At 38.9% G+C, this 12,519-nt stretch overlaps 1 protein-coding gene across 1 annotated transcript in view; it reads left to right on the forward strand.

The window, feature by feature from the left end:
• CNTN3 (contactin 3) overlaps window positions 1–12,519 on the forward strand; it is a 293,914-nt gene that overhangs the window by 138,545 nt on the left and 142,850 nt on the right. Inside the window, 1 exon segment of the mRNA XM_012802498.2 lies at window positions 4,079–4,174. Within this exon segment, the coding sequence (XP_012657952.2) occupies window positions 4,079–4,174 (96 nt within the window).

The raw sequence follows: 12,519 nt of genomic DNA on the forward strand, positions 1-12,519 counted from the left end.
TGTTGAGTCTGGCCCATGACAGTGTATCAAATTGGGGAGAATGGCAACAGTGTTGAGTCTAACTCTCCATGAACATAGTATGTGCCTCTCCTTATTTAGATCTCGGCATTGTTTTCTTTTTCATTGGCATCTTGTAATTTTCAGTATACAGATCACTTGCATGTGTCATTATATGTGTACCTAAGTAATTCTTTTATTTTTTTATTTTTTGAATGATTGTGACTGGTTTTGAGTTTTTTAAATTTGACTTCTGTTCACTGATAATATGTAGAGAACAATTTAACTCATTTATTTTCACTAGGGGTGTTTTTCCAGACTTTTCTTGATTTTCTGTTTAGACAATCATGTCATCTCAATTAAGGATAGTTTTATCTCTTCCTTTTCACACTAAATTCTTTTTATTTTGTTGTTTCTTGTTGCAGTGCTTGGAACTTCTAATGCTCTGTCAACTAAAAGTGGTGAGAACAGACATCCTTGTGGTTTTGCTGATATTAGGGAGAAAACATTCAGTCTTTCATTATTAGGTGCAATGTTGTTAGCTGTAATTATTTGTACATGCTCTTTATCAAGTTGGTTTGTTTGCAATGTCTAGCTAATTAGAGGCTCCACAATAATGGCAAGGTTTGCAAGAATTGGAGAAGAGGCAAAAAAAAAAAAAAAAAAAGCTGAGAATTTTCTACTCAGTAAATATTGGAATGCTTATTCCTTATTTTTGATTCCTGAACAGAGTTTTTTCTAATATGAATCTTGCCAAAATTGGACCACCTACTGTTTGACTTGCATTTGGGCTATACATGTAATCTGCCAGGAGGTTTCTCAGTAATTTGAAACTTTTTAGACATTTTTACTACTTTTTTCTTATAGTTTCTAGTTTTTCAAAAACAGATGGAAAGGCTCGGCACCTGTAGCTCAGTGATTAGGGCACCAGCCACATGCTTCAGGGCTGCTGGGCTCAAACACAGCCCAGGCCTGCTAAACAATGACAACAATAACAAAAATATAGCCAGGCATTGTGGTGGGCACCTGTAGTCCCAGTTACTTGGGAGGCTAAGACAAGAGAATCTTTTAAGCCTAAGAGTTTGAGGTTGCTATGAGCTGTGAAGCCACAGCACTCCACTGAGGGTGATATAGTGAGACTCTGTCCACCACCACCACCCCCAAAAAAACAGAGGAAAAGTCTTGCTGTACCTTGACCGTAACATGTGCATTCTTATGCACTTGTACTTACTGATGCTACTCCCTCTATGTGAAAGAATGCCTGTCCCTGTTCCCTGATCCCTACCACCCCCCATCCACTTGGCCAGCCCTGCTCTTTGAAGCATGTTTCACACCTGTAGTTTATGTGTCTATTGCTTTATGTACTTACTGCCCTTTCAGCAAGTACCATTTAAAATGCCGCTTTGGGTCTCACCTCAGCCTCCTAACCAGACAGCACTCCCCTTGAAAGGAGGCCTGTACTAATTCATATCCTCAAAGCACACCATAAATAGACCCAAGTTTTGTAGGCTCCCAGTAAATACGTTTGTCGTAAGTAACTGATCCCTTTTCATTCTTGATACTCAATGGATGCTTAAAGGTTCTATCTTATAGATATTTTCATATGTTCCACAAATTTGAGTTATATTCTAAAATACTTCATCTGGATTGAACCCTATACGTCTTATTGGAAAGCAGAAAATAATATTTGATGTGCTTAAGTTTCAGCTAGTAAGTTTATTAAAAATTCGCATCCCTGCATTTAGCTCCCTGAGATCCTAATTCACTAGTTTTAAGTGATTCCCAGATATCTACATTTTTAAAGTAGAATTGAAGGTTTTTAAGTTGTTCCTTAGGCCACCCTCTAAATAACATAAGCTATGAATTCAGGAAATACTGCTCTATAGCAAGAAAAAAAAAAAAACTATTGTAATCACAGTACTTTGCAGTCAACAAAGCCCTAGAAAATGGGTTGGGAGCCCCTTTGGTTGTTTTTCCTTGTTATCCCTAATGCCTGTGTTTCATGAACTGTTGAATGTTTCATATCAATTACCTAAAACAAAGATCTTTGCTCTTCAGAGCTATCAGTCAGGTGTCTAGACCAATGGGCAGAAAGGTGCCAGGCTATCTTTGTGCTTAGGCAAAAAAAGATTTCATCACTGGAAGAGACATTATTGATTTCTGTAGAACTGTTTTATCCTTTTTCACACATTCTAGTTAAAATAAGTGATGGAGAACTTCCCTGGTGTGAATTTATATGGCAGAAGAAAACAAGGAATTGGGCAGGAAAGCAGCAATAATGCGTATTTGGTTGCCAAAAAATAAAAGATAAAAAATAACCTTAACCTTTAGGAATCATTTTGCCACGTATTGGCTCCATTCAGATATAATGTGTTTCCCCATTTAACCATTAGGAAAACATCTGGATGGTCCGGTTTTGTAATGGCAACTCAGTTACACTTCAAAAGCCTTAATGTGTTGAAAATGTTACATTTTAGTTACACACTCAGAATGTTACAGTGCTGTGTTACCATATTTCTAGAGGGTAACCTGTGACCATAGACACAATTTTTTCTTCTTTTCCGGGCAAACATATGCCAGTTTCATTGAGTCACTTTACTCCAGGCTTATCACCTAGCTATTTAATCCTGTTTTTCAGTAACAATAAAATGAGCTGTATAGGCCACCCTGTTCCCCGCAATGTACTGCTTTACAGTGCTTAAAATATCCAGAAGTGTCTACAGGTTGTGGTTTTATCCATCTGAAGTACTATTTTGCTTTTTACATTTTTTAAAGAAAAGTTTAACATTTCCAAGCTGTGGTCTAAAATACAGATACTGCCTCAAAGATGAAAATACTTGTGCTCACAGTCACTTAGGCAATTTATATGAACCCTTAAGAGCTATGAAGTGAGTGGATTCTTTCACAAATTGACAGTACAATTGTTCTGATACAGAAAGTGACACCACAGAGTGTACTGACTACATAATTCTTAAGCATTTTTAAAGTAGAAATTCAGAGAAACAGTTGGTCTTGCTTCCTTTTTCCCCATAGATTTAAGCATTTTAGAAATGAAGTCAATAGAATTTTCTTTCTACTGTAATTTAAACTGGAAGATATGAACCAGGGTTGGCTATCCTGCATTGTTATTAGAAGAAATTAAATGTTTTCTAAAAATAACCATTGATAATCAAGATAGTATTTGGTGTTGATTGCTGTTTGTTGTTAAGTTTATCTAACACTTGAAAAAGCCTGTGGGTGATTATCAAAATAATTTATATTTTTCTGATGGTGTTAACTAATTTGATGGAAGTATTTCAAATCGTACATAAATCCAGCACATTGTACCCCATAAATGCATTATCATACATAGCTATGATTTAATAAAAGTAAATAAAAAAGTACATTCCTGAACAGAAAAACTAAGTATCATAATTTATATTTTTACAACTATAAATGAAATGGAATTTCAGGATTTAATTTACTTTTATCCTTCGAATTCTACTTATGTGGCAAGTTCCAGTGATACATCTTTCACAGAGCCCATCAGGACATGGGATGAATAGGACATATACCCTGAAACTGAATATTTTCAAATATTTTTGTGAACAAAAAATATATATACAATCAATATAGCTATAACAAGCTGTTTATGACAATATTTTGGACTAGAATTTCATGAAGTGTTGGTCATTATTACAAGGTGAACCTCAAAGAATTCATCATATGTTGAATTACCCAAGCGGATATGGACATTATATTTAGGTGTAATTTGATTCAGGCTATTTCATTTCTTCCTTTGTCTTATCTTGTCTGGTTAGTTCATTCTACTGTATATTTGCCTTTGTGGATAGTTCATGTCAATTTTGACACTGTTGCAGCAATGTGGGATCAATGGGTATATATTTATTTGTGTTGCTAATTTTCTAGACACCTTCATTAAGAAATCAGAGCACAGCTTCTCTACTTCAAGGCATGTGTTCTCCTCCTGAGGCACTTGCTTAGACATTTAAAAAAATGTTTTCCAAAATAATGCCTTGGTGTAAAACTTTTGATTTTATTGCTGTTTCTGAAATTCAGTTTTGTTTTGTTTTCAAATCAGATCTTGAGAATTTTAAAACCAAAATGAGAAGTACAGTGTCTGTGCGTGAAGGGCAGGGGGTCGTGCTGCTCTGTGGCCCCCCACCACACTCGGGCGGTAAGTAGTGCTCTGTTGCTAATTCTCGTATTTACTGAGTAAGTTTCAGGGCAAAGCCTACAGCATTTGTATTGTTATTGCTTCTGTAAATTACCTTGAGAAACTTGATAACCCGAGTATTAAATTCTGTCAGCTGAGTGGGGATATGAGAAACTCTACAAAAAATAGTTCATGCAGGGAAGTTTATGAACAATTGGCTCTTTCCAACAAGGAGGGTTTTAAAGGCAAACAAGATCAAATTTATTTCGATTACCTACTAGGGCCCAGCAATGCTTTATCCTCACCCCATTATCATTAGTTATTTAGTTTTGCACCATGACACAAATTTGGAGTCTCTGCAGTTTCTCTGTCTCTCTCTGTCACACACACTCATGTATGAGTGTGCCTGCACACTTATTAATATGTGCCATTGGACCGCTTTGTATGTGTGATATATATTTATGTGAAAATGGTATGTGTGTGTACATTCACATCATTTTCATTGGGATGTTGGAACTGTCAATTTTATGCTACATTGGTATAAATTGAAGTAGAAATTCAGATACTTAATGAGATAGCTACCCAAAGTGAAATGAACTTCAGCACATATGAAAATAATTTAATTAGCTCCTGAGTATGAGCCCGGAGTATTGGTTTGATTTTCCTCTCATGCTCATTTTCACAAACTTGGTCACTTGCAGGAACAAAGGAAGCTTCATTGATGTGTAAGTCACTGAACCAGAAACAAACATGTTACTGAGAGTTACAAACAAGTCAGAAGCAAAACTGAGAAATCTGCTTCCCTTCATGGTAGAGCTTATTCAAATGAAAATATGCTGGACTTTATTTGTTCTGTGACATACAAACCTGGGTGCTTTCCCTCCAATGACTCGTCAACTTTAATCACAAACTCTCAGCCCAATGAAACAAACATCTCCTGTCTTCAGCCATGAGAAATGTATGAGCCGTCTGGTGACTGCATATTTGGGACAAATTAACATAAATGATTGCCATCCTCTAGACTGGTGCGGGCTTCAGTCAGGTTCCCCAGTCTGTGTCTTGCTGGAATCTTGACATTCCAGAGAACTGGAACTTTGAAAGGAAGTGTAGAGTCTAGTGATTGCAAATAAAAGTAACTGAGGTCAAAATAGCTTGAAGAAAATGGGGAGTTTACAGGCTCAAATATCTGGAATGATCAAGTGGTTTCTAGTAGAGCTGTGTGATTTACAAAGGGAAGTGTCATTCAACAGGATTTGGTGTCTTGCGATGGAGTGTGGGGTCAGTAGATGGCCTCTAGTACTCTGCTCCTTCCTGGTGGGGCCCAGCTGCAGAGAGCAGCTTCCTGAGGCAGCCCACATCTAGTGACTGGGGATAGAAAGGGTCTGTCATTTCTACAGGCTGCTGGCCGTGTTTATGGGCAGTAAACTACAGCTTTCTGCCATGATGACCAAGTCTTCAGTGGACCACATCACATCTATTCCTTTCAGGTCCCAATCTCTTTTGACATCTTTTCCTTTCACATGTTTTAATCATCAATTAAAAGTGCTTATTTCAAACTCTTGTTTAAGCCTCTGCTCCATGAGAGCCCAAGTTGTTGGGTTCAGGGTTTGGACCAGTTCCATAAACAATCCATCTTTCTCAGCCTTTCTGTCTGTGATGACTCCATTCTCACATACAGTCCTTATGGGGGGTAGGTGGCCCTGGCAATGCTAAGCTCTTTGATCCTTAGGGCTAAAGATCCTAATGAACCAGATGTGCTGTTTGTCAGTTGCTCCTGAGTCTAACTGTTCATGCAGCCCTGTTCATGCAGCCTAGGGATAGAGTCAGCTCCATTTATGGGCAAGCACTGGAATTCCCAAAAGAAAAGCAGTGTCTTATTATAAGAGAAGGAAATACATTAGGAATAAATCATGGCTAGAACTACATCTGGTAAGGAAGTATCAAAATAATTTAAATTTATATTAGCTCAAATTGACATAAACTAATAACTGGATAGTCTTGTCTGGGATGAGTTTTGGAGGTGCTGATTCAATTTAAGATTCTGATTGAGTGATGTTCCTTAAGTGCTTTTATGATTAGATACATTCATAGATTTTTTTTTTAAAAAAAAAGGAGGAACCTTTTGGTTAACTAAATATGGACACAGTGAATATGTCTTAATAAGCTCTAGGATGAAACATCTTCCAAAACATGAATCTTTTTTTTTTGGCTGGGCCTGGGTTTGAACCTGCTACCTACGGCATATGGGGCTGGCACCCTACTCCTCTGATCCACAGGCACCACCCTTAAGATGAATCTTTTCTAATGTTATAAAACTGGAGAACCCTTGGCCCATCACAGGTGCCCTAAGTAATGACATCCTGATTTATCTTTGCCCTTGGTGACTTTCACCTAGTTCTCTTTTCATTTTGAAAGCACATGAAATGGGATGACTGTGGAAATCAAGTAGATTATAAGTGAAGATGGAAAGTGAAGATGGTCACTTATATGCATTAACATTTAAGAACCCAGAGCATGCACAGGAGAGCAAATAACGTTGACCCCAAACAGACCTCCCTCAGTGCTGGGTTGTGCAGATTTAGATGCTAAAAACGTGATTGTCATTGATCTGAGTCTCCCTGATGCTGAGATATTCATAGTTCCCATCTGTTATCCTCATACATTAGAAATGAGCTCCTTGAGGACCGGCCCATGCTAGCTTTTGTCTGCACCCAGGTGGCTAGCACCAGACTGGTTTGTAATGCAACTTCCTATATCTGAACTATGTGCATACTTTGATATGACAGCCCTGCACGCCGCCATTCACTTGGAACCACATAGCCTTTGGGATGTGAGAAGGAAAACGTGAGACACCAAACAGCAGGTAGTGGAGGGTGAAGTGGCTTCATGCTAAAAATTGCTTTGTAAATCCTGGCGTGACAGAGGTGAGACCTCTTAGCAGCATCCCCACGTGGTGTGGGATTTACACCCTCTGTACCCACATCTTTGTTTTATTTTTTTCTTTACTAAGCTGGATAGACCAAAAAACAAAAGTCATCTCAGGTAACTTAGGTGGGAGGACCCGCAGAAAAGATGCCGAACAGGAACTTGCATCTCCATGAAGACGTGTCCAGTTGTTAGAGAGACTTCCTCAACTTTTGAGACCTAGTGTTTAGAATGTAATTGTAAGCAGTAATTTTCCCAGATCATTTGATCCGTAATAATGCCATTTTATCATAGGGACTGTTTTCGTTTGAGTTTCATTCTCTGCCAATCTGACTATAATCCAGTCAAACTTTCGAAGAGTAGAAAGAAGTCGTTTTTTCAAAATCTTGAAGGCGAGAGTAGATAATGTATTGGTGAGAAGGCAGCAGTTTCTGGCTTCCATCATGTTTGCATCACAGGCTACGGTGGACACCGCTCCTCTGAGAACCCAGTGGTTTCCACCTTTCTGAAAGCAGCGTGCCCCCAAATTGCATCACCACAGCTTGTATACCATCCAAACTACAAAAACCAAGATGAGGAACTAGACGATCAATGAGTTATTGAGAAATCAGTACCTGCACCGTAGGTATTACTCCCGATTTATTGCTAACTCATAGGTAGGTTCACGTGTCATGGCACTGAACTGGAGAATATACCTGGAGAACAATATATCAAAATTGTAAACCTGTTTTTGGATACATGTCAATACTCATGTGACTCTTGACATTTCCCAGAGTCCAAAATATTAACAGACTCATGATAGCATTTTGGCGAGTGTCTGAATCGGTTGACACATAAATCTCGACTGTTCTTATGTGGATAACTGAAGAATATTTCCACCTCTACAGGAAATGTTTGTTGTAGTGGGTAGTCCATTTTGTAGTTGGAAATGGAGATGAAAATCCCGAGTTTCTTAATATGCTTACTTGTGGGAACTAAATTAAAAATAATCATTGAATCTGCCTTCTTTCCCTCCTTTTTGCTTTCCTTCCAATTGTGTCCATGTGGCATCATTCCATCCATCCTTCTGTTTTATTCATTCATTGATTTCTTTGTGCCTTATAATAATGTTTTTCTGTAATAAGTATGCCCCTTCACATGAATGAGCTTGGTAATAAATAAGAGAAAAACCCGGAGTATGGCTGATAAACTTAATAGACATATATTCAAACTGACATTTGTTGAACACTACTTCATACCACCCCCACCAAGTGAAAAGCATTGAGTTCAGTGTGGAGGAAATAGAAAGATAAATAGGAATTCTCCTGTTCTCAAGGACTTATGACCCTAAGGGAAGGACAGACGCCACATGTTTCAACAGCTGTCCCTTGGACTGTCCCAGCCAGCATCTATTTTGGATTAAAGTCAGCATTGAACCCACCACAGTAGCCCTGGAAAGAGTTGGAGTCATGGAAGGCAATTTGGAGAAACCGTGGATTCATTCGTTACTGCTTACATCTTCTGTGTAAGAGTAAATTGTCCCCAGATTCCAGAGATGCCGCTGTCTATTCCTGTTATATTTCTCACAGCAGTATGACTTCACGCTTCCCCCTCCCAATCCATTTGAGAAGTAGTCACCTAAGTAATCTCCTGCAGTGTTCTGAGAAAACATTCTACAAAACCATCTTTCAGTTCCTTTCCTGGTTCAGTAATCTGTGGTTGAGGATGAAAGAGTTGGTGGTAAAATAAAACAATAAAACAATTATAACAAAATAAAACAATTATGTTTGGAGACAAGGAATGGGGATGCCATTGAGATGCCCTTCCTACACAACAGTCTCTCCCTGGGACCCCAGCTGGCATCTTCCAGCTGGCTTTGGCTGATTGGCCCAAGGAGGACACCTGCCAAAAACTGGCCAATCAGATGCTGTCTCCTGGGAATTTGGCATACATTTGACCTGTAAGTCTACAATTCTGAATTTGAGAGATTAAAGCAGTGCCTTTCTGTCACGTAAGACAGACACGGTTACCTAGAAAGCTGATGCCCCAGGAGTAGAGCCACAGCCCTGACTTGATAAGCAGAGACCAGGGACAGTGAGTAAGGCCCGCCTCGCCTGCAGCCCGCCCTTCTTGGAAGCTGCTTTCTTGCCCATGGGTGTTCTGCAGTAGCCCACACCTGATATTTTATTTCTATCCTGACTTAAGCTTACTCTGGTAGGGCTTCTGTTTCTTACAAACAATAACTGATAACTAATGCAATGGACAATACTCTGTGTGTACGTGTGTGTGTGTCTGTGTCTATCAGTGCTGCTGCATCTAGTGCAGCGGTTTCAAAATGCATCCTCTTCCTTTTTAGATCTGGCTTTTATTTAAAATCTGGCTTTTCTTTCTATTAAATTTGGTATGTTGGACTTGGAAATGATACCCAAATTTAAAGGTAAGAAATTGAGAAATGAATTATTTGTGAAGTTTTCAGTAAGATTCCACGAATCCATTTCTAAATTTATTTGTAGACACCCACAGGAGTAACCTCTCACTATTGTCAAAAGTCCTCAGGGGCCAGCCAACTGATTCAAATGAGTGAGGAGGGCTAGGTGTTGAAGCCTAGGCAATTATTTTTCTGGTAACGTAGCTACATTTCTTAACAGCATCATTTACTTTATTTACATTTTTTAAAACATAGAAAATGCAGTTCTTTTTCAAGTTCATTAAGCTTTTTGTCACATGTATTTCCCATTTACTGGTTACAATTCTTACCGTGGCATTTTTTTTCCTGTGTCTAAGTTAGATTCATTAGATACAGACGCTCTTTGCATATTAAACACATGGAGATATTTTCCACTGTTTATGTGAAGTGCCTCATCCAAGTCAGCTGTTCCTAGGTTCTGTTCTCACGCAAACAACTACAGAGTTTCAGAGGCTTCGTAATAACAGAGATTTAGTTCCTAGCCATGTAGCCTCGACCAGGGGTATCCAGCCTATTTTCTTTTCTGCCACGTGTTCTAAGAATAAGAGTTGCCTTGGGCCACACACAGACACTAAGGAAAACTAATGAGAAAAAAAGAAAATAGATCCACCCAACAGCATCAACCAAAACAGGCCTCAAATAATCTGCGTGAGGCCCCCAGAATGCAGGTTGGACACCCTTGAAAAACAGTCAGTTTGACAAAGCTGTAACTTCTTGGGTTTGCGAAAGTCTGGCTCCTATCTGAGATATACCATTTTCATGGCACAGAGAAAAGAAAATTATCTGAACCATTTGTTCTTTTCACAGGTGGTATGTAGATCATTTTCGTTCTCATACCATTTTTCAAAACAACTATTATGGCCATTACAGGCCAGAAGCTCTCCTGTCACAGACTGAAACATCAACAGTTCTTAATAGTGATTAGCTATATGCTGTCTTATATTTTCTTGAGCTGTTTGACTTTTGTAGTCTTTCTTTCAATTTCTCCACACTTAATAGAGATCTATGTACAATAACTTTACACCATTCCAACTCTACCAGGAATAACATATCAGAAAAATAATATATAATGAAGAAAAATGGTATAAACCTCAAATAGGGGAGACTGTGGTTAACTGACTGTTCCCAAAGTGTTCAGCTGCGATGTAGCTCCAGCTGATCATTGCCATTGAGAAAGAAGATTTTGGGATTAAAACAAGCTCCAGAAACTATATGTTGGTGAGATTTTCAAAAGCTTTTTAAACAGTGTGGGTCAACCGGTACACAGATGGGAGGTCCCTTCAGCCTGTGGGCCTCAGTTGGAAGTCTCATCCTCAAGGGTGTTCAATTAATACTAATAAAAAATGAATAAGCCTTATTCGTTCAACAATCTGGGAGAATACAAATAAGGGAGGCAGTTAAGGGTATGGCTTATAAAGTCTTTAAAAATTCACTTTATATTATAGATTCAGGAGTACATAAAATAATTCCAAATAAGGCTAATTAAAGCAGCTATTTATGGCCTGTGGTATTTGAAAGTAGTGTCTCAATCCTTCTGGAAATAGCTTTCCAAATTTGTTTCATACATGTTTCCCGAAGTAATTAAGTATTCTCCCCCGTCTCATCTAGTTTGCATCATTACTTTTCTTAGCAAATATTTTATGACCCCCAAAGTGAGGATAAATCAGTCAACAAAACACAACCAAGTAATGGGAGTCTTAAGAGTGAGACTGTGTGCACGCAAGTACAAACTTTGAGGTTGATTTTATCTGCAAAGAGATGAATTGGAAAGATGTATTTACAGGTATTGGCTGAAGTCCATTTCCAGTGGGGACGCATTCTATTCTGAAGAATAAACACACTAGCTAAGCAAAACTGCACCTAATCCGGGCGCAGCTTTAATAGGGAAATTGGTTGTTTTTCTCAATGTAAATTTTTATGTAAATTCTGAAATTTAAGGATTCTTTTCCTAACATACTCAGTGTTTTCCGTAACATTATTATATTTGAAAGTATTCTGCATTTTGCAGCCCACTCCTGTTACTGCTTTTAAGTTCCCATTTGAATTTTATACAACACGCCAAATTCTTTCTACTACCACTTGCTCATGGCTTTCCACGGGCGAGTAAAGTTACTATGCTCTGCCTCCCTGGCAAGACTATCTAATCAGTGGGTTGATACATCAAAATGAAGTACAACTGGTCAAGGTGAAGTCCATGTTCCCTCCCTAGACGCCTTATTTCCTATCATGGTTTTCTACCTTTATCAGCATATGTGATGCTCGGGGACCGTTTGTGTGACGTGGAGCGGTGTTTTCACAGGTGTTCTCTTGGAATGGTAATAGGCCTCATGCAAAGGTGTGAGGGCAGTTTGTTAAGACGTTTATTCAGAAAGTACTGGGGAAAGTGAAAGAGAGCATCTGTAAATTCTCACAGCTTTTAATAGGACAGTAGAACCCAAGGCATCTAACATGCAGCATTTCCTAAACTTACATGAGAAGCCCCCTGTTCATGGAGCATTTTGCAGGAGCAGATGTTCCAAGCAGCACACTCCAGGCAATGCTGACCTCGCCTGAAGAGAGGGTACACCAGTAACTTTCATAATAGTCTCTGCTGAGGGCTCTAAGGGTTTGTGAAAGTATTAAGGGGGCAGCTTTGTGTACAGGCTTCTGATTTTCTACCACTTCGCTTCAAATGGAGTGATTCTGTTTTTACCTTTTTTTTCAGTATTATACATCTGCATGAATGTTTTTATTTTAAAGATGGGATTCTGGGGCGGCGCCTGTGGCTCAAAGGAGTAGGGCGCCAGCCCCATATACTAGGGGTGGTGGGTTTAAACCCGGTCCCAGCCAAAAACTGCAACAACAACAACAAAAAAAGATGGATGGGATATTCTGTACTAACAGATTATAAGGAAAAGGGAAGCAAGGGAGGAAAGAAGGAAGGAGGGGAAAGAGGGAGGGAGAGAAATAACAAGGAAGGAAGGGATAGAGGAAAGAAGGAATGGAGGGAAGACTC

This window comes from Otolemur garnettii, unplaced genomic scaffold, assembly GCF_000181295.1.
Source record: "Otolemur garnettii isolate 467f Iridium unplaced genomic scaffold, OtoGar3 scaffold00015, whole genome shotgun sequence".
Lineage (NCBI taxonomy): Eukaryota > Metazoa > Chordata > Mammalia > Primates > Galagidae > Otolemur > Otolemur garnettii.